This window comes from Saccopteryx leptura, chromosome 5 (genome assembly GCF_036850995.1).
Source record: "Saccopteryx leptura isolate mSacLep1 chromosome 5, mSacLep1_pri_phased_curated, whole genome shotgun sequence".
NCBI classification, from domain to species: domain Eukaryota; kingdom Metazoa; phylum Chordata; class Mammalia; order Chiroptera; family Emballonuridae; genus Saccopteryx; species Saccopteryx leptura.
The window spans coordinates 51041780-51064306 of NC_089507.1; the positions used below are offsets into that span (position 1 = coordinate 51041780).

The following is a 22527-nucleotide window of genomic DNA, read 5'->3' on the forward strand; positions in this document are numbered from 1 at the left end:
CATAAGAATAAACTCAAAATGAATTAAAGCCTTAAATGTAAGATTTAAAGCCATGGAAATCCTAGAAGAAAATGTTGTCAGTAATATATCCAGAATTTCTCATAGCAATATATTTTTTGATATGTCTCTTCAGGCAAAGTAAACAAAATAAAAATTAAAAATTGGACTACATCACACTAAAAAGTTTTTGCACAACAAGGAAACCATCAACAAAATGAAAAGGCAACTCACTGAATGGAAGAATATATTTGCCAATGATAGATATGATGGGTCAATAGTCAAACTTTATAAAAAACTTGTATAACTCAACACCAAAAAAAAAAAAAAATCGCCAGCAATCCAGTTAAAAAATGGGGAAAGAACCTGAGTAGACACCTCCAAAGAGGACATACAGATGGCCAATAGACATATGAAAAGATGCTGAACCTCACTAATCATGAGAGAAATGCATATTAAAACCAGAATGAAATATCAATGGCTATCATCAATAAATTAACAAACAACAAATATTGCTGAGAATGTGGAGGAAAGGGAACCTTCTTCACTATAGATGGCAATCTAGATTGCAGTGGCCACTGTGGAAAACAGTATGGAGTTTCCTCAAAAAATTAAAAATGGAACTGCTATATGACCCAGCAATTCAGCTTCTGAGAATATATATGAAGAAACCTAAACCACTAATTCAAAATTATATATGCATTCTTATGTTTACTGCAGTGTTGTTTTATAATAGCCAAGATTTGAAAGCAGTCCACATGTCCACCAATAGATGAGTAGGTAAAAAAGCTGCAGTACATTTATATAATAGAATGCTACTCAGCCATAAAAGAGAAAGAAATCTTACCTTTTGTGACAACATCAATGAACCTTCAGAGTATTTCCTAAATGAAATAAACCATTAAGCCCTGGCTGGTTACCTCAGTAGTAGACCATTGGCCTGATGTGTGGAAGTCCCAGGTTTGATTCCCGGCCAGGGCACAAAGGAGACGTGACCATCTGCTTTCCTACTTCCCCTACTCCCCTCCCGCATGCATGACTTGAATGGTTCAAACAAGTTGGCCTTGGGTAAGGAGAATGGTTCCATGGCTTCACCACAGATGCTAAAATAGCTCAATTGCTGAGCAACAGAGCAGCTGCCCCAGATGGGCAGAACATCGCCTGTTAGGGGGTTTGCCAGATGGATCCTGGGCAGGGCACATGCAGGAGTCTGTCTCTGCCTTCCCACCTCTCACTTAATAAAAATAAACAAATAAAGAAAGAAAAAAACAAGAAGAAATAAGCCAGTTAGAGAAAGAAAAGTACCATATGATTTCACTTATATGTGAAATCTAATGAATAAAATAAACAAACAAACACACAAACAAAAAATCCAAAATAGAAACAGACTCATAGATACAGGAAACAGATTGATAGTTATTAGATTGGAGGGCTGTTGGGGAGCTGGATAAAACAGTATGGTAATTACCAGAAGGAAAGGTGGATAGAGGGAGGTAGCAGTGTGTAAAGGGACAATAAAATTGTGATGGAAGAAGACTTGACTTGGGGTGGTGAACACATTATACAACATACAGATGATGTATCATAGAATTTTTCATCTGAAACATATAATTTTATTAACCAATGGCACCCCAAAAATTCAATAAAAATTTTTAAAAATACTGATTTTAGTAAGTATTCACAATGATGTGGAGAATTGGAATTCTCATACACAGCTGATGGGAGTATCAAATGGCACAATTTCTTTGGACATCTGTTTGGCAGTTTGTCATATAGTTATATGACCCAGAATTCACTTACAGATATCTACCAAAAAATAAATGAAAAGTTATTCACATAAAAATGTAATATAGTATTCATAATAGCCAAATGTAGATGCAACCAAAATGCCCTTGAACTGATAAATGGTTAAATAAAACATGCTATAGTCATACAATAAAATATATTATTTAGCAGTTCAAAGCTACAACAAGGAAAAAACTAAAAAACGTATCGCTACATGAAAGAGAGCAGTTGCAAAAAACCATATATTATATGATTCCATTTATATGAAATGTCAAGAAGAGCTAATTGATAGTGACAGAAAGTTGATTAATGGTTGCTTGAGTGGTGGGGGTAGGCAGGTGGAGGGTGTGAGAAGTGACTTTTAAGGCTTAAGACATTTCATTTTAAGGGAACAAAAATGTCCTAAATTTGTACTATGGTGATGGTATCAAAGCTATGTAAGCAAACTACATGAATTTGAATTTTATTCATTAAACTGTTGAATTTTTTGGTATATAAGTTAAGTTTTATTGCAAAATCTGTTAAGATAATGAAAATAATCAATTTTTGAGCAAAAAGAGATTAACAACATCAGATATTATACATAGTAAATTTATATAATTTATAATAGTTATTTTAGTTTATCATCTTTCCTCCTATGATTCTATTATATGTCTATATATCTCTATATATATACATTTCTTTTTTTCTTCTTTTTCAAGTAAGAGGAGGGGAAACAGAGAGACAGACACCCACATGTGCCTTGATCGGCATCCACCTGGCAACACCAGTCAGGGGTGAGGCTCTTCCCATCTGTGACCTATGCTTGCAACTGAGCTGATTTAGCACCTGAGGCTGAGGCTACATGGAGCCATCCTTGGTGTCCAGGGCCAATGTTCTCGAACCAACTGAGCCATGGCTGTGGAAGAGGAAGAGTGAGAGACAGAGAGAAAGGGGAGAAGCAGATGGTCGCCCCTCCTGTGTGCCTTGGCCAGGAATCAAGCCTGGGACATCCACACGGTGGGCGGACACTCTACTGCTGAGCCAACTGGCCAGAGCCATGGTTCTCTTATATTTTTAAAATGTGTCCTTTTCTAATTACCCACATTAACTTTACACTTATTTTGTGTAGAAAATTTTTGCACTATTAGTTACCTATTAAATTAATGATGTTTAACCGTAATTTTGTAATAAATGTCTGATTGAAAAAAAGTAGATTTAAGATGGGTTAAATCATGTTAATACTGTCAAAATTAGCCTCTTAAAAATGGGATGAAACTCGCCTGGCCTGTGGTAGTGCAGTGGAAGAGTGTAGACCTGGAATACTGAGGTTGATGGTTTGAAACCTTGGGTTTGCCCAGTCAAGGCACATATGACAAACAATCAATGTACAACTAAAAAGAAGGAACTATGAATTGATACTTCTTGCTGCCAACCCCTCCCCCCCCCCGTAAAAGAAATAAATAAAATCTTTAAGAAAATGTGATGAAACTCATAGGCACTATTGAGAAAAAAATCTATCTATAAACAGTATCTATTAAGAACTATGTGGTACTTACGAAGGGTCATTAATGACTGTCTCCAATGCATTGAGCAATTTTGTACTTGAAAGAGTGTGCAAATCCAATCTGATAGCTGCTCCCTTAGTCTTCATGTGAACGATGTTATCAGGTTGATCCGCAAACAAGGGAATGCCCACCATAGGGATCCCATGGTAGATCGCCTCATAGATGCCATTGGTTCCCCCATGAGTGATAAAGGCTTTGGTTTTTGGATGACCTGGGATTGGGTGAGTTTTAGAGAATTATGATTTATAAGTCTTGGAATGAAAGAAGAATTGGATGATAAAGGTACTGACAAAGACAATGTATTTAGTAAAAAACAATATACACTTCAAACTATATTAAAATGTCTTTCTGAACTCAAAAGAAGAGGCACTTAAGTATGCTGGAGAGATAGGAAAAGCTTACATGGAAGATTGCGTGTCTCTTGTGACTTGAAAATAAATACATGTTGCCATTGAGTAAATCAAAGAGAATATTCGGGATAAAGTAAAAGTATAAGCAAGAAAAGAAGTAGTGGGACATGTTAGAACATATTTTCAATAAAATGGTAAAATCACTGAGTCTAATTATGTAGGGTGTCAAGGCAGGAGACAATGTAATGGCAGTGGCCCAGAACTTGGAGGAAGGAAAAGCTATACATTATCATGAACTATGCTATTACTTTGTAAAGAGGCTTTGAATTTTTTTTCCCAGTGGAAAATAGAGAGTTACTGGTAATAAAAGACAAGCTGATATTTTTCATGGGAACCTGCACACTCTTAATGTTAACCTTACAGTGACTTTACGGTTTGGTATAAAGAGGAGAATTAAGAGACAGAATAATAATTGAGAAAATGTTGAGATGTATTTGTGAGAGGTTATCACACATAAAATAAAATATTTTGTTTGTAGCCAAAGGAATGTGACCGTAAAATAAGATGCCAACTGTGATATCTTATCCTTTTCCCCTAGGACTGGGAAGTATATAAGAAACTTAATTTTTATTATTGAGATTTTCAATGAGAAATGTTCAATAAATTTCTTTTCTAGGGGCCTGTTTATCATTCGGTAGAATTGACTGTTACTTTAGTAGTGTCTTCCAGAGTCTTACCAAGGAGGTCATTCTGGGGGATCCATTTATAGAGCCGAGTATTGGGCCCTAAGGTATCTGGTTTTTTGCCTTCATATCTCCATATAACCTGGTAAGGTAAGAAAGTAACATCTTCCATGAGTCAAAATGGAGTTATAGCATGTCAGAATTTTGAATAAATTAAGAGACATCTATTTTAACCCCTTACATATTACAGATAAGGAAATAAAGACATGTTAGATAATGAGTATTATGTGTACTTTTGTACTTAGTCAAGTATGATTGATCATGATGTTTCAAATTAAGGGATACACACATGAAATTATCAGTGATGAAACATATAAAAATTTAAGTAGTCATATAATTATAGTGAAAAACCCAGCAAATTACTAAAAATCTACATATTATTTTGTTTTAATTATTTATTATACTACTTCTCATCTTCCCAATTTAATGTTTGCCTGTTTAGTTCTTTTTGAAAACTGGCAAAGTGGCTTACTAATATTCACTAGTTTTGTTTTGTTTTTTACAGAGACAGAGAGAGAGTCAGAGAGCGGGATAGATAGGGACAGACAGAGGAATGGAGGGAGATGAAAAGCATCAATCATCAGTTTTTGTTGTGACACCTTAGTTGTTCATTGATTGCTTTCTCATATGTGCCTTAACCACGGGCCTTCAGCAGACCGAGTAACCCCTTGCTCAAGCCAGGGACCTTGGGTCCAAGCTGGTGTACTCTGCTCAAACTAGATGAGCCCGCGCTCAAGCTGGTGACTTCGGGGTCTCAAACCTGAGTCCTCCGCATCCCAGTCCGACACTCTATCCACTGCGCCACTGCCCGGTCAGGCTCTATTCACTAGTTTTATAAGTTATTTTATCAGAGTTTGACATCATTTGATTTACAAAATCAATGCAATCAGCTATTTGTGAGAATTACCACATTTCCCCATGCTTAAGATGCACTATTTTTTGAAAAATTTGGGGTAAAAAAATTGGGTGCATCTTATATAGTGGTTGTAGATTTTCTTACTTGCATTTCCTGCTTTTTCATGCTTGTTTTTGTGCTCATTGTTGAAGACAGTGATTTGTCATCAGACATAGATGAGGACAAGCTAATGGATGGGAGTTTTGACAGTGATGAGGAGTTGTATGAATTTTATGATGAATAAAACTTGAGTTCAATAACATTATGTAATATATTATTTTTCACATTTTAGGCCCCCAAATTAAGGTGTGTCTTATACATGGGAGCATCTCATACATGGGGAAATATGGTTAATAATTTTGATTTAATTAAATTATTAATAATTTATGTTTAATTAGTAAATATGCTTAGCTCTTTTAAAATTTTTATTTATTTATTTATTTATTTTAGAGAGGAGAGAGAGTTAGAATGAGAGAGAGAGAGAGAGATAGAGAGAGAGAAAGGCGGGAAGAGCAGAAAGCATCAAGTCCCATATATGCCTTGACCGGGCAAGCCCAGGGTTTTGAACCGGTGACCTCAGTGTTCCAGGTCAATGCTTTATCCACTGTACCACCACAGGTCAGGCTAGTTTTTTTTTATTTAAAAATTATTTATGGATTTGAGAGAGGGAGAGGAAGCGAGAGACAAAAACATTTTGTTGTTTTGCTTATTTATACATTCATTGGTTGATTGTATATGCCATGGAGAAATTTCTGTAACTGAGCCCTTTACAGAGTTTAATACACTCATTAGTTTTCTACTTAAAGGTACTTTATCTAACCTTTTGAGGAATCTGGGCAAGGGCTGATGCAATCATATTGGCTCTTCCTTCTGTCATGTTTGTGACCATTGACCCCAAGGTGAACACTACAATGCCATGTTCTCCAGAGCTCTGGGCAAACTCTTCCATTTCCTGTGAAGGAAGAATTTTTCCCATCACAAAAGAGTAACAGTACAGTAAACACTATTGAAAGGATTGCAACCAACAACTAAAGAGAGAAAAGTCTTATAAGGAGTTATTAGTGTAGTACCTGTTTATTTTTTTAAATTGTATTTAAAATACATGTAGTATAAAGTGACCATCTTAACCATTTCTAAGTTATAGTTTAGTGGTATATATATTCTAATTGTTGTGCTATTCTAATTGTTGTGCAACCAATTTCCAGAACTTTTTCATCTTGTACTTTGAAACTCTGTTTCTTCTTCTGTGATTTTCCATTTCCTGTTTCACAGTCCCTGACAATCTTTATTCTGCTTTCAGTTTGTATGCATTTGACTAGTCTACATGTCTTACATACATAAAATCATATGGTATTTGTCTTTTTTGTAGCTAGCCCTTTTCGCTTAGCGTAATGTCCTTAAGTTTCATCCATGTTGTAACATGTTATAATTTCCCCCTATTTTAAGGTTGAGAATATTCCATTCTGTGTATATAGCACCTTTTGTTTATGATTTATCTATGACTGACAGTTGGGTTGTTTTTACTTTTTGGTTCTTGTGAATAATGCAGCTATAAAGGTGGGTGTTCAAATGTTTCATCACCATTCCAATTTCAGTTATTTTGAATATATTACCATAAATGGAACTGGTGGACCAAATAGTTATTCTATGTTTAATTTTTTTAGTAACCTCCATTCCTTTTTCATCAATGGTTTATAACAGACCTAATCTCATTTCTTTTGGGAGTATACAGTTGATAAGAGATTTAATTCATTTATTATTGATATAGTACAAATGTGTGTGTGCAAGAAATAATATAGAGCAAGTAAACAATATTTAGGAGTGAGCGCCCTCAGACTATATTATATCCAAACTCTTCATGTATAATGTTATTAATTACTAATATAGATTTTTAGGAGGAGGCCTAACAGGAAAATAGTAACCTTTAATTTTTATTATAGTTGTACTATATCACTTGTGTTTATTCCTGACAGGTTTTTTTGAGAATTATTTTTGTTTTGTCATTAGTATTTTATTTCTTTGACCATGAGCACAAACAAAAAGTATATTATGACTTCACCTTAATCATTGTCAGCATTTCTCAAGTTCTTTCCCTAAATCAATATTTAAAGGCTGGAGGTTAAGGGTTGCTGATCCTGCTTTTACTGTTTAGAATTTCCAAGAAATAGCCCTAAGATTCCTAGGTATAATTCAGAAATATACATATATATTTACTTATATAATATACATATAAAATTACTTATTTGAGTGACCATATTTCTGTCTTCTTTATGCATGACAACTTTCACTCTGAAATAAATTTTCGCTGTAGCATGGATGTCCTAGTAGAATATGCTATGTGTAACTGCCTTTGAGGGGGCCTCATCATCTCACTGAGTGTTACAGAGAGCACCTGCCCCACAAGTAGGAGAGTTAGAGCTGGGCTTCCTGCAGCAGAAATCTGGTCACCCTCTTGAGAGCTCAGTTCAAACTATACAGCTGAACCTTAACCAATACTGGTTTGAACTATATGGGTTCACTTACACATAGATTAAAAAAAACTCTAGCCTGACCTGTGGTGGCACAGTGGATAAAGCGTCGACCTGGAACGCTGAGGTCACCGGTTTGAAACCCTGTACTTGTCTGGTCAAGGCACATATGGGAGTTGATGCTTCCTGCTCCTCCCCCCTTCTCTCTCTCTGTCTCTCTCTCTCTCACTCTATCTCCTATCTAAAATGAATAAATTAAAAAAATTCTGTTTTCTTATAAATTTATTGACATTTTCTTTTTTTTTAGCTTTTTGTAATAATATTGTAAATATATATGTAATACATGTAACATACAAAATATGTGCTAACCTGCTATGTTTGATGTTTTGTCTAGCTCTCTGCCAATTGCGTCTTCCACTATGCTGTGGAAAATAGTCTTCTATAGTACTATGGTAATATCATATAGCTCTTCTTTATAGAGTAATCACTATCATGGACTGGTCATTCTCATTGTGTGACATACTTATAAAAATAACACAAATCCATCATGTGTTCCAGGACATCTGGAAAAGCATGAAAAAGATAACAAAGGCAGTAAGATTCACCTCTAGTCTCTATTCAGGTATGTCCTCGATGTGAAATTTGTATGCATTTTTGCACATCTTCATTATTTTTCTCTGTATAGTTTTATAGAAGTTTATTATGAAGTAAAAGTATATAAGCACTTTAATGAATATCATTGCAATTTGCCAAATTCTTATTTCTTAAAAAGAAAGTATAGAAATCACCTGAGATTCTAATAATTCATGAAAAACAAGGAATTTGTAAATGTATCATGTGACCAAGACAAGCGTCAAAAGTAAATCTTAGATTGATGTAACAGAGGGAATCTGGTCATTTTTTAAAAATAAAACATTGTTCAGACTTAAATATAAATAAAACAAAAATAATGTAAGTTATTTATTCTTTCTCTGCGAACCGGTACCAGATGGCCCACGGACCAGTACCGGTCCGCAGCCCGGGGGTTGGGGACCACTGCTCTAACCAATGAAGCTGTTTGGCCAGGGCTGGAAACCAATTTTTATTAAATAAGAAATTATAGGCTGACATATATTAAGCTATTAAAACAGTCTTAATACTAATAAAAACAACAATAGTAACAGTAATTAATATTACTTTGGTGTCACTATGTGCCAGAGACATTTTAAGTAATTTATGTGTATTAAGTATTTTCTCTATTAAATAGAAATATGAGGTTGATATTATTATTATAAATAGGTGTCATCATATCTTTAATGTCTAGTTTCCACTACCTATTGCCTGAACTTTTGCAACAACTTCCCAGAGTTTTGCCTTTCCACTCTTGTCCCTTTGTAATTCAATGCAGTGATTGCATCTTGAGGGCTTTTTAGAAAAGAGAATCTGATCATATCTTTTTTTTTAGTCCTTTTTTTCATTTTCAGTGACTCCTGAATGCTTTCATTAGATGCTTCAAAATCTTTAAAATTTATCTCTAGCTACTTCTCTAGCATCATCTGCCTCTTTATTCAGACTCTTCCTGATACACTGTACTTGGACTTCTTGGGAACTGACATTGTTTTTCCTCCGTTAGCTTTTGTGTGTCTTCCTCTCTCCTCATTCTGTCTTCCTATTACTGCATATCCTTCAGTTCTTAATTAATTATCAATGATATGAAAATACTTCCTCTAATCTCTGCTGGATATTCTCTAGCATTGTAGTCTTTCCTTATTATAATACTATTCAGACAATTTCTATTACTTATATTCTGTCTTTCCAGGTAGAATGTCAGGTATCTATGGGTATAAATTGTGTCCACATTGTTTCTCTGTATATCCAGAACTTATATCTGGACTATAGTAGTCACTTTAAAAATATTCTTTGAATGAATGCCTGACACTTTTTTATGTGTTGAATAAGAAAGGCCTTAATTTAAGTGACCCTGTTTCCAAAGTCTCCCAAGTATAATTTTTTATTCTGTAATGATAGTGACATTCAGATTCTTGAAATAGTATAAAATCTATGAGTGTCTAATTTACGCAGATTCCCATATGGTTCTCAGAGTGATCAGACGTTTTAAGTGAAGAACACAGAATCATTCCTACTGAAAGTGCAAAGTAAACAACATAAAACATACAAAAATAGGTTTACCTTAGGCAGAGGTTTAGCAGGCTTGCAGTGGAGCCCTCCAACAAATTCAAAATGTGGCAGAAATGGACGAGGAAATTCAAAATCCCAGTAGGTTCTAATGAGCCACATTTCAGCTTTACCCATTAATTCGTAAAATGTAGTGGGTCTTCCTAAAGGGAAAATAAAGCAAGAAAAAAATGTTGAGGAAATATGTGTGTGTGTTATAATATACTTTTATCTTTAATGTCACATCAGTAGAGTACAAATCACAAACTATTATTAATCTAGGCACTAAAGAATTAAACATATACTTCTTTCCTCTGTAAAGCTTCAAAATTAACTACTGCTGATTTCAGCTCCTTAATCAATTCACCCTACACATGGAAATGCCTTTTCATAGAATACTCAGTTTAGATTTTACAATTTAGCAAGCTATTCCCTTGTTTCTAGATTTTGCAAGTAAACTGTGAGGTTTTTGAGAATATGGGCACTATTACATTTGGTTCATATTAGGAGCTTAATAATATTTGAAGATTAAATAAAATTATTTGTAAAATACATCTGAAAACTTTTCATAAAGTATGGAATTAGATGTGCTCACTCTTAATTTGGCTTATTTTGTTTTTTAATGGAAAGATACAGTTTTCAAAAAATATAGACATATAACTTGATTATCCTTCTTGCAACAAGATTTTAGACCTTTAAAACAATGATTTGTAAGCACTTAAAAAATGTAATCATTAGAAAGCTTAAATTATAGTTTTCTGAAACTGTGATAGAGCCATTACATTTTTCCATTGTCAAAGACTCCTTCAGGTAAGATGGCAAAAACAGTTTAATCTTTACATAAAGAATGGAGGAGAAACAAATGGAAACAATTTCCTCAATGCTCCATAGACAATTGTGCTAGAAATATGTAACTTCTCAATCTGCATTTGTACTTTGATGAAAATATTTAGTGAAATTTTTAATGCCTTCATTGAAGATGAAAAAATTATCATACAATTGATATGTAGGATTTGTTAGGCAGTTAAACTACTCTGTGCAATATGATAATGGTGGATACATGACTTTATAATTTTATAAAAAATCATAGAATAGACAATGCCTAGAATGAACCTGGATGTTGACTGTGCACTTTAGATGATATGATAATGATATATCAATATATTGTCATCAATTGTAACAAATGTACTTCTCTGGTGGAGGATATTGACAACAGAGAAAGCAATGCTTGTGAGGAGGAAAGGCATTTTTGGAAAATCTCTATCAAACATTGCAGTGGATCCAAAACTCTTCTATAAAATAAAGCCCAGCACAAAAAACCAAATAAAGAAGAATGAATATGTAATTGCTTAAATTTGAGGACTCTCAGTGCTTCAATTTGGGGTCTCTAACCTCCTGAGATGTTCTATATTAGTCAACGATAAGTTTCATAGTAACCTTATAATTTAAAAATGTCTATAATATTTATGAGATTGAAATATGAGCAATGGCAGAAGGAATGAGTAATTTGGAAAGAAGCATGTGTTATACCAGGATGTCTACGAAGTGGATTTCAGTACTGCTGCTACAGCTGAGCTGTTACATTAGCCTATTAATTAACCTAATTAATTACATTAGCCTATTAAAATAATTTGTACTATTTAATTATTTCACTTATAAAAGTCAAATTCCTCTCACTGCAATGTATACAAACTCACCTTCCAAGGCACTACGAAAGTTAGGACTTTATGCTACCAAGCAAAAAGATGACTTACCTAGTACTTCGCTGTAAAACTCATCCCACTTCTTCTGATTAAATGTTTTGAACCAGAAGTCAAAATAAAGCACATATATCATATTTTTTACCCTCTCCATAAATGTCATTCGATCACTTAATTCTGACAGGATGACAGGTACGTAGGAAGGAATGAATGGAAGTCCTCCACTACGCTTTTCAAAGTTATCACCAGGAGAGAAGCGGAGACTGTACACCAGAGGAATCTTAAGAAGCTCAGCCAGCAGCTCCCCACAGGGTCCAATGGCATCTGCAAGAATGACATCAAACCTTGATTCTTGTAGTTTTGTCATAAGTTTCCTATTAAAAACAACACTTTTACAAAGCTTTTCTATTAAGTCAGAACATTCCCAAAGAAATTCCTGAAGTTGTGAAAAATATGACCAAAATGTATCTCTTGGCAGATCTGTCCATTTATTGATAATCTGCATGAAAAAAACCTCCAAATCATCTTTTGTTAAAGATATAGGATAAATCTCAAACTTAATAGCAGATGCTTTGTTGGGATCAACAAGAATTGAAGCTGACGATGTCAGAACGGTCACTTCATGGCCTCTCTGGACGAGTTCATCCAGGATTGTCTTCATGTTGATCCAATGGCTGTATTCTGTGGGCCACACCAGCACTTTTCCACAACACGCAGGGCTAATGGAACAGCTCAGCTGTAGCAGCAGCAGAACTGAAATCCACTTTGTAGACATCCTGGTGGAACACATCCTTCTTTTCAAATTACTGATTCCTTCTGCCATTGCTCATACTTATATCCAAGGAGAAATCAATCAAGAAGTTAAAATATAACTTCTACACCTTGAAGTGAAAACAGTCACAGCATTTGGAAAAAACAAAAAGTAGATAAATACTTAGGTGATGGTGTCACAAAAACATGTCATACTGTTCTTGCCATAGTTATTAGATTCCACACAAAGAAATGTTGCAACGACAATGAACTACTTAGAGTAGCAAATCTGTCGTTTGGTTCCCCTTCCTCATATAGAGGCACAACTTTTCACTGTGACAGTGAACTACTCAAAGGCCAGATGAAATGTTCCCAGGGGCTGAGGGGAGGCAACTGTCCTGGTCAGCAGATCCAAGGAGTGGAGCCTTGTCCTCAGCCTTACTCAGATATTTATTAGCCAGTACAAATAACTCAAGGAAGCAGACAGAAGTTCTCAGGGGGTGAAATAAAGTTCAAGGAACATACTAACCTCTAATCTCTGTTGAGAGCCTAAACATTTTCTTGTTGTTGAATCTCATCCTGCTGCTTTGCTGTTTAGAGCACCGACTGTTCCAGTTCGGGTCAGCGGGAGAGGCCCCTGGACTCTCATCTTCTCAATGCTTTTGCCCCAGGGTGCCCTCGCCATCTCTGATTGTTATTCTGACTCTCCATGTTTTCATAGCATATTGCCCCAAAAAACAGCCACAAACATATGTTTTCATTAATTAATTAATTAATTGTAAACCAGCTTATGTTGATTTGTGATGTTTTAAAATCATATAACTGTTTTGACATTGGCTCCTTTCCCTATATTTAGTCTCTTTAAAGTGCAGGAAAACCCCAATCACAGGTTAATGAGTTTAATAAATTTACCTCTTGGTTCCTATATGTTGCACCCAATAAACAGCAGACAGACTCGACAGTGACCAACAGTAAATTTAGACCTCCAGCGCTCAGAAGTTCAGGTTCTCTGAGCATTCTGTGTTCCAGTAGCACTTCCAAAATTGGTACCTCCCCATAGGCAGGCAACTTCAAATGTATCAGTTGAAAAAGATTTTTTCCCCTTCAAGGGGAGGAGAGATCAGTCCACAAAACCTAGCAGATCTGGCTGTGGGATCTTTCCTCCTGTCTCATTTCTTCAGGCTTATTATTATTTTTATTAATACTTTTTTGTAGTGGGTCAAGAGAGACATAAACCTAACCTGAGTTATAAGAAACAAGACAGTGATGGCTGTAAAGGGAGTGACCAGGAACAACTGAGAAATTCCTTTACCTCCCACATCCAATGTTATGTGCTTCACAGAAAACAACAAAAATAACAGGTCCACAAAATACAACGGCTAGAATTACAAAATTCATTAACCCAGAGGCGGTGGAAAGCCGAAAAGGGAGGTGGGATGATACATGGCTCAGGGAGAAAAAATATTCAACTCAGCCCAAGCACAGGGGTTGGCCAACGCTAGAATAGAGCTGCAGAAAACCCTGTGATCCTTTTAGACTCACAGGTGTTAAAAGTCCACATATTGGTGTCAGGAAGATTGTGCCTTATGTGCATCAGAGACAAAAATCCCAGTTTCTCACAGGGAAGGGAAAATGCAGAGGGCCCTTGGCAGAGTGCGTCCTGCCTTCCCTGGTGGGGGAGATGAACAAGGACAGAGCTGCAAAGCCTTCTTCCAAACCCACTCATCCCCCCTGAATGGCAAGGGACTCAGTAGCCTACAGAAGCCTTCAGTTTAGCAGGAGATGATCTGGTGAAAGAAATTTTTCTGCAGAGGTTGAGCCACTTGGGACAGACTGCAGGTAGATCATCTTGTGGAAAAGTTTGTTGCTTAAGAAAACCACCAAGGAGAGGAGGTTCAACCATGGGCCTTTGCTTCATTGGCATGGATTGTGAGTAAAGGAAAGAGGCTAGAGAAGAGGTAGCCACTGATAACCTATGAAGACTGCATCACTGTGAGGAAAGCCAAGGCCAAACCAAAGCTGAAGTAGTAAGGCCAGTTCCTCTCTACGTTTGACAACTGTTGGTTCATTTAAATTCTTTTATTGACCAACAATATTCAAAGCAGTATAGGAGTAGAGAAGAAACATACGCAAGAGACTCACCAGCAGATCAACAAGATGGATGGGAAGGCCTGACCAGTGTTAGTACAGTGGATAGTGTTGACCTAGAATACTGAGGTCCTAGGTTTGAAACCCGAAAGTTTCCAGCTTGAGTGCAGGCTCATCCAGCTTGAGCGCAGACCTGTCAGCTTGAGCAAGGAGTCACCGGCTTTAACACAGGATCATCAATATGGTTCCAAGGTCACTGGCTTGAGCCTTATGGTCACTGACTTGAAGCCCAAGGTAACTGGCTTGAACCCAAGGTCACTGGCTTGAACTCAAGGTCACTGGCCTGAGCACAGGATCACTAGCTTGGCTTGAGCTGCCTATATCCCCCTCCATCAAGGCACATGTGAGAAGCAATCAATGAACAACTAAAGTGACAAAACTACTAGTTGATGCTTCTCATTTTTCTCTCTTCCTGTCTCTGTCTCTTTCTAAAAGAACAAAACAAAACAAAAACCAAACAAACAGACAAACTAAAAAGATGGATGGAAAAGATACTTACAAACATCCCCTGGATAAAGGAAAGAGCTTTTAGCATAAGATTGAAGAGAATGTCAGCACTGATTCTGCTGACACTAGGGAATGGGTGAAGCTTTCTCCCTGATACCTTAATTTCCAGATCAGCTATATTTTAAAGTCTATTCGCATTTACAGCTTTGCTAAGAAAAAACAAGGGAAGCACCCAGAGTGCACTGAAAATTGACATGAGGGAGAATTCCAGCTACAACCAACACCTTCACTATTGACTGATCACCAACAGTTTGGGCAGTTACTGACTGAAGCACATGAACAAACATTTTGACAAAACAAGGGGAGACTGGACCAGAATATTTCAGCATTCCAAGCATAGCACTGGAAAATCATAACAATACCTGGCTCAATCTCTTCCTCTCTATGCTCTGGGCTCTCCTCTGCACCAGGACACTACTTGCCCTTTTGTGATGATGCGCCTCTCTCTTTTGCTGAATTTGAGCATCTAGCTTTGAGATGGTACAGATTCCCCAGATGGAGGGGAAAAAGTGAAAAAAACAGAATGTATTGCCTTTTTTTAAAAATCAGAGCCTTGGAAGCTAATATCACTTTTAATTGCATGTTTTTTTATGAGACCACTGTAAGGTCTGCCAAAGTTCAATGGGAGGAGACAGGTTGGGAGGACTGTCAAAGTATTTGTAGTTATATTTCAAAATCAGCACAAATATAACCTTTCAAAGGAAGCCAGCAAAAATCACTAAGTTACTATGAAATTAAGAAAATATTGACATTCAAAAACAGTAGAATTGTTAAGAATAATGAATTTAGATTTTCATGTAATGAAATATTTAGTAAACATTGTAATATATTTATATTCATTCCTAGAGATATTAAATGAAAGATTTTTTTAACTGTGAAAAAAGATCCCCACTTTGATACAATAGATAGTATACCAGATTTTTTGTCAATTCGAGTATTCTGAATAACATGAACAAATTGAAAAGACAATATTAAAATATTGGAACTTGTTATCATGAATCAATATGTTTATTTCACTAATAACTTTTTCATTCCACTTAATACATAAAAACTGTGGGTCAACTAAGTTTGCAAATATGATGTATATGTTTGCTCGCTTATAGTTTGCATTGGATATGGGGACAGGCTATAAGCAGGCAGGGTCCTTATAGCCTAAGGCTTAGTTTTTTGTTTTTTGTTTTTTCTTTTTTACAGAAACAGAGAGAGAGTGACAGGGATAGAGAGGGACAGACAGACGGGAACAGAGAGAGATGAGAAGCATCAATCACTAGTTTTTGTTGCGTGTTGTGACACCTTAGTTGTTCATTGATTGCTTTCTCATATGTGCCTTGACCGTGGGGCTACAGCAGACCGAGTAACCCCTTGCTTGAGCTAGCAATCTTGGGTCCAAGCTGGTGAGCTTTGCTCAAACCAGATGAGTCCATGCTCAAGCTGGCAACCTCGGGGTCTTGAACCTGGGTCCTTTGCATCCCAGTCCTACGCTCTATCTACTGTGCCACCGCCTGTCAGTTGCCTAAGGCTTAGTTTTAAGACTAAGCCTTACCCACCCTTTTAATCTTAAAATCTTCTCAACACTAAACTTTTCCCTACACCCTTAACTGTTGCATGATGTGGGGTGGTGCACTCTTATGAGGAATCCCATTTATGCCTCACATAAATGGCTTTGTATCAAAGACTTCCTTATTGGTATACTGGCTTAAAGGTTTTAATTTTTACAGTATAAAATGGGGCAGACCGTGGGCACTCTCTCTGGGATCCTGCTATTAGTATATCATAGGAGAAGCAGCCAAGATGGCAGAGTGCTGAAGGAGAAGTTAGTTTGTGCAGAGAGGAGATGGGGTACAGAGGTGAATGAGGCTGGTGAGGTAGAAACCTTTGATTGTAGAAATACTCAGATAAGTCAGTGGCTTTGGGAGCCCTGAATGGAAAGGGAAGTGTTTTCCCACTGTGCGTATTTCTCGCCTGCTGGGTGTGAGCTAGGATTAAAGGTAATGGCCCACCAGTTCTTGGCTCCATTGTTTCATTACCATCTGTCCGAATCAAATGCGAACCTGCACGGGTCAGGTGGCTGTGATGGTGGCCGCTGCTACTGGCTTTACAAAAACCATATTGTGAAATGTCAAACAATGATGCTATATATAAACATTTAAATTACCAGCATTGGAAATTCTGTGTATTCATCAAGAATGTTTACTCTGTGTTTATACAAATTTACATGTTTTATTTCCAAAGAAGACTATCATACTTATGTTTGTTTCTTTTTCCCTAGAACTTGTCTATCTAGCAATATGACATGAGAACATAATACTGTTTCATAATATTCTCTGTAATTACTGTATACCTCATCCTTTTCATTGAAGGTGTGTTCAGTAACTGATAATTTAGGTACCTGAGAGAGCATGTTATATACAAATATGTGCCTGTGTAAGTTTTTCTATGATAGAGCCTAGTGAAGAATTACAGGATTAAAAAGTATGTTTAAATTTTATTTGAAAGCATTATTCCACATTACACTTCATAAAAATAGTTTTCTTGCCTGACCATGTGGTGGTGCAGTGGATAGAGCATTAACCTGGGACACGAAGGACCCAGGTTTGAAACCCAAGGTCACTGGCTTGAGCGTCGGCTCATTGGCTTGAGCACAGGCTCACCAGCTTGAGCACAGGATTGCTGGGTTGACTGTGGGAATGTAGACATGACCCCAAGGTCACTGGTTTGAGCCTAAGGTTGTTGGCTTGAGCCAGGGGTCACTGGCTCTGCTGAAGTTTCCCAGGCTAGGCACATATGAGAAAGCAATCAATGAACAACTAAGGTGCCACAGTGGAGAATTGATGCTGTTCACCTCTCTCCCTTCCTGTCTGTCTCTCTCCATCTTTGTCTCTCTCGCTTAAAAAATTTTTTTGTTTTCTCAAATTAATAATTTTAACAAAATTTTCTTAATCCAATAAAGGGTATTTACCTACACCAAAGCAATAATAAGCAACATTAGTCAAATAGTCAAAGTTTTGTACCTGAGATTGGGCAGGATATAAGAATGTTCACTATTCTGCTTGAATTAATAATGTAATTTTGGCTATACTGTGAAGCCAAAATAAAAGCAACACTGTTTAGAAAAATAAATAAATAAATAGGACAGGAGGAAAGCTGATGTTTGGGACTTGGACTTCTGTCCTAAGCAAGCCAAATAATAGTATAGAGTTTAGAAAATGCATGTGTACACATAAGGTAGACCATAAAGCTAACTTTAAGAAGAAATGAGAACTTTATAATAAAAAAATAACATACTACAAAGCTGGTTTGCTTTATCTTGCTAAATGGTAAATATTTAACTTTTATATTACTTCAAAATGAATGACCACTTCTCAAATAATGAAACCAATATACATTTTGAATACTTATTTCTGTAGAATATATTTTAACATTTGAAGTATAAATAATATCCAAAGAATGTCTTAGTAAACAATACACTGTCCTTAAGTATATCATCTATAATCAATTCAGTAAGACTAAGTTTACTACTCTTAATTCCAGGAGTAACAGGAATGATTTAGAAAGCTTTTGATTGGGGGAGATGGAAAAAAGCTGTCACAAAATCCTGTTACATTACAGCTCCTATGTTGAAGACATTAAGTGCTGCAAACACCAGGCAGTTCTCAGAAAGATCACTATAGCCTATTAATAACTACTGTCATCCAATAAATTCCTTATAAAAAGGAATTCATGTATTTTTTTTTTTTTTTTACAGAGTAACCTCTTGCTGAAGCCAGTGACCTTGGGTCCAAGCTGGTGAGCTTTGCTCCAACCAGATGAGCCCGTTCTCAAGCTGGTGACCTCAAGGTCTCCAACCTGGGTCCTTCTGCATCCCAGTCCAACGCTCTATGCACTGCGCCACGGCCTGGTCAGGCAGGAATCCATGTATTCATTATAGAATCCAAGGCTCTTCTGTACATTACTGAAAAAAATCTTCAAATAAATATAGTTTTAGAATATGACAATCCACATCTTTCTCAAGTCAGACTGTACTAGTCAGTCAGTACTTGGGAAATGTGCCATCAATTTTGGCAGCTGAGGCCATGAAGCCCCCACAACATGCTGGAGTGTTAAAGAGTCTAACTCTTGGACTGCTGCCAAGGACAGCACTATCTTCACAGCTTTCTGGGATTGGCTGTCCTAAGAGTTTCAGCTCTCCCGCTCTCCGCAGCACATTTGTTTTCAAAGGGAGGTGTAGGGCATGAAGCAAACAACCCATGTCCACCTCCACTTGAGGCCTTATGGGGTGGTGTGACCCAGAATCTGATATTGTGCGTTAGTCGGTGACAGAAATTGGCTCTCCTGGGCTCAGCAACTGCAGGGAGTGGTGGCACCTATAGGTGGCTGAAGAGCCACAGAACTTGGCTTTGTTCACAGTAGTGCCAGTCAGCCACAGTGGGCCACTCCCCACAAGGTGCACAGTCAGGATGCGGCTCCACAGCTGAATACAGCAGGAATGTCCACTAAAGGCATTCAAGGGCAACAGACTGCCACTGTACCCAGAGCCCAGACCTGCAGCGACCAACAGTGCCAGCCTCCACAGGCAGCCTAGGACCCCAGCTACCACCCAGCACTCTGCCGTCTGCGCAGCTGGGGGTAGTTGAGGGCGTGCCCAGCGAAGGTAAAGACAATGTCATAGCGGTTAATTGCGTTTTGGTTCTTGAAGCATCCGGCGCTGGCCAACACGAGAGGCAGGTCGCCCAGGACGCCGGCATCCCTAACCGGGGAGCTAGAAAGAATGATGCCAGAACAACGACACAGCACATCTGGGCAGCCGGCAGCGGCTGACGAGGGCGCGGGAGCGTGGGGCGCGCACTCCGGGCGGAACCGAGCAGGTGCAGCCAGTGGGCGCGCAGACCCTGCCCGGCGGACGTGTGCCTCGCCATGTCTCCCTCTCTCTGCAGACCGATTTGTTGCTGCCTAGTATGGCGTAGTCCAGGACGCCAGGACGGCCTCCACAGGCTGCTGCCACGCGTTAGCCTTGGGCGGCCAAGCCCACCGCAGCCAGCGACTAGCAAGGAAGCGGTCGCCAGGTGCAGTTGTGGACGCGCGCCCACCAGGCGGCGCTCACTGCCGCTCACACAGTCTGGGGTCCTGGAGGCTGCCGGGCGACTGAAGACCCAGCTCCCGCTTCTGGGGCGCGGGACAGCCACTGCCAGCCTCTGCGTCCAGAACTCGCGTCTCCGCCCTCAGCGTGGAGGTGGGTACTTTTCAGCAGCTACTGCAGCCTCTTCCTGCAGAGTTGCGGACGTTTCATATTCTGATGGTAACAATTTATTGACTCAATTTACATTGACCTACAATCAGTGCCTTTGCCATCTTTTCTTTGTTACTGGCCATTTTTACTTCTGTGAATTGCCTGTTCGTGTCCTCCATTTATTTTTGTCTTGGAGTGTTTGTCTTTTGGTGTGTGATTTGTAAAATTTCATACTATACAGTGATTACCAAACTGTATCTGTTACATATGTAACAGGGTAGGTTCGAAGAAAATCAAGCCTATATGCATGCTTTAACATTATTATCTGCTATGGCACTATGTTCTATTTTTTTTCAATTTTTAAAAAATTAGCCCTGGCCGGTTGGCTCAGCAGTGGAGCGTCGGCCTGGCGTGTAGGGGACCCGGGTTCGATTCCCGGCCAGGGCACATAGGAGAAGCGCCCATTTGCTTCTCCACCCCCCCCCCCCCCCCACTCCTTCCTCTCTGTCTCTCTCTTCCCCTCCCACATCCAAGGCTCCATTGGAGCAAAGATGGCCCGGGCGCTGGGGATAGCTCCTTGGACTCTGCCCCAGGCGCCAGAGTGGCTCTGGTCGCAGCAGAGCGACGCCCCAGAGGGCAGAGCATCGCCCCCTGTGGACAGAGCGTCGCCCCTGGTGGGCGTGCCGGGTGGATCCTGGTTGGGCGCATGCGGGAGTCTGTCTGACTGTCTCTCTCCGTTTCCAGCTTCAGAAAAATACAAAAAAAATAAAAATAAAAATAAAAATAAAAATAAAAAATATTTCAAATATCTGGAAGAGTTCTATGGAAAATTTGTTGATAAATATGCCCTATAATTTCTTCAGCATTGAAGTTTAAATTTGTTTCTAAAATGAATTCATGTCTTAAGCTGGAGAATGTTTATTGTAAGATGTAAATTGTGGTCTTCTTGACAAAAAAGACAGGAATGATTTTTCTCACCTGGACCACTTCAGTCCTTGTGTTATGTTTTAAGAGTGTTTTGAGAATCCTTGTGAATTGATTTGTTTCTATTACCATAAAATTTACATGATATTTGTATTCTCTGCATTGCTATTGATTATGATCAATCATAATGTGCCTAAGTTTAAAAGAAAGAGAGGATTGTTTGTATATTTTTGTCATGCCAGAGGATTTCATGTTTTTATATCCAGTTAATGGGAGGAATGAAACAACAGGCTGCTGAGGAAACAGAGGAGGAATGAGACATGCTGATCTGCTGTGGTTATCTAGAAAAATAATCATTATTTCAAATTGCCTTCAACAAACACCTTGACTTGCTGCTGTATCTGTAAATAGCTAAGTGATCCTGTGCCTTGTTTTGTAATAAAGGGGTGTATATATGGACATGTGCATATGCAGAAAATAAAAATTTAATAACTCCCTGCAGAATGTGGGTTCTGTATTATCAAACTTACATTTGAGACCCCACATCCATTAGCAAAGGCTGAAACAAGAGTGAAAGCAAACAGGTGAATCTTTCTAAGGGGCTGTGAGATAAGGAGGATTAGCTACTGAAAACCCAAGTCTTTTATAAATAGCTCAGTTTATTTATTTATTTATTTATTATTATTAATATTATTTTTATTTTTTTTAATAATTTCATTTTTTTAATGGGGTGACATCAATAAATCAGGATACATATATTCAAAGATAACAAGTCCAGGTTATCTTGTCGTTCAATTATGTTGCATACCCACCACCCAAAGTCAGATTGTCCTCTGTCACCTTCTATCTTGTTTTCTTTGTGCCCCTCCCCACCCCCTTTCCCTCTCCCATTCCCCCGTCCCGCCCGTAACCACCACACTCTTATCAATGTCTCTTAGTTTCACTATTATGTCCCACCTACGTATGGAATAATACAGTTCCTGGTTTTTTCTGATTTACTTATTTCGCTTCGTATCATGTTATCAAGATCCCACCATTTTGCTGTAAATGTTCCGATGTCATCATTTCTTATGGCTGAGTAGTATTCCATAGTGTATATGTGCCACATCTTCTTTATCCAGTCATCTATTGATGGGCTTTTTGGTTGTTTCCATGTCCTGGCCACTGTGAACAATGCTGCAATAAACATGGGGCTGCATGTGTCTTTACGTATAAATGTTTCTGAGTTTTTGGGATATATACCCAGTAGAGGGATTGCTGGGTCAAAAGGTAGTTCTATTTTCAGTTTTTTGAGGAACCACCATACTTTCTTCCATAATGGTTGTACTACTT

The 22527-nt window shown here is 38.0% G+C and overlaps 1 protein-coding gene, 1 long non-coding RNA gene and 1 pseudogene across 3 annotated transcripts in view; 1 reads left to right on the forward strand and 2 right to left on the reverse strand.

Annotated features, from left to right (window-relative positions):
- The window catches only part of LOC136406375 (UDP-glucuronosyltransferase 2B31-like), a 27447-nt gene extending 14970 nt beyond the window's left edge, over window positions 1–12477 (reverse strand). Inside the window, exons 1-5 of one of the 2 annotated variants that reach the window (XM_066386388.1) lie at window positions 11694–12477; window positions 9955–10103; window positions 6138–6269; window positions 4417–4504; window positions 3321–3540 (exon numbers count right to left, since the gene is read on the reverse strand). In XM_066386388.1, the coding sequence (XP_066242485.1) occupies window positions 3321–3540; window positions 4417–4504; window positions 6138–6269; window positions 9955–10103; window positions 11694–12462 (1358 nt within the window). In that variant the 5' untranslated portion in view covers window positions 12463–12477. The remainder of the gene's footprint in view (window positions 1–3320; window positions 3541–4416; window positions 4505–6137; window positions 6270–9954; window positions 10104–11693) is intronic. The other variant, XM_066386389.1, reaches the window with a different exon arrangement.
- The window catches only part of LOC136406380 (uncharacterized), a 43031-nt gene that overhangs the window by 19393 nt on the left and 1111 nt on the right, over window positions 1–22527 (forward strand). The gene's annotated exons all lie outside the window — the stretch shown is intronic.
- Window positions 14455–19293, reverse strand: LOC136405542 (etoposide-induced protein 2.4 homolog pseudogene; annotated as a pseudogene).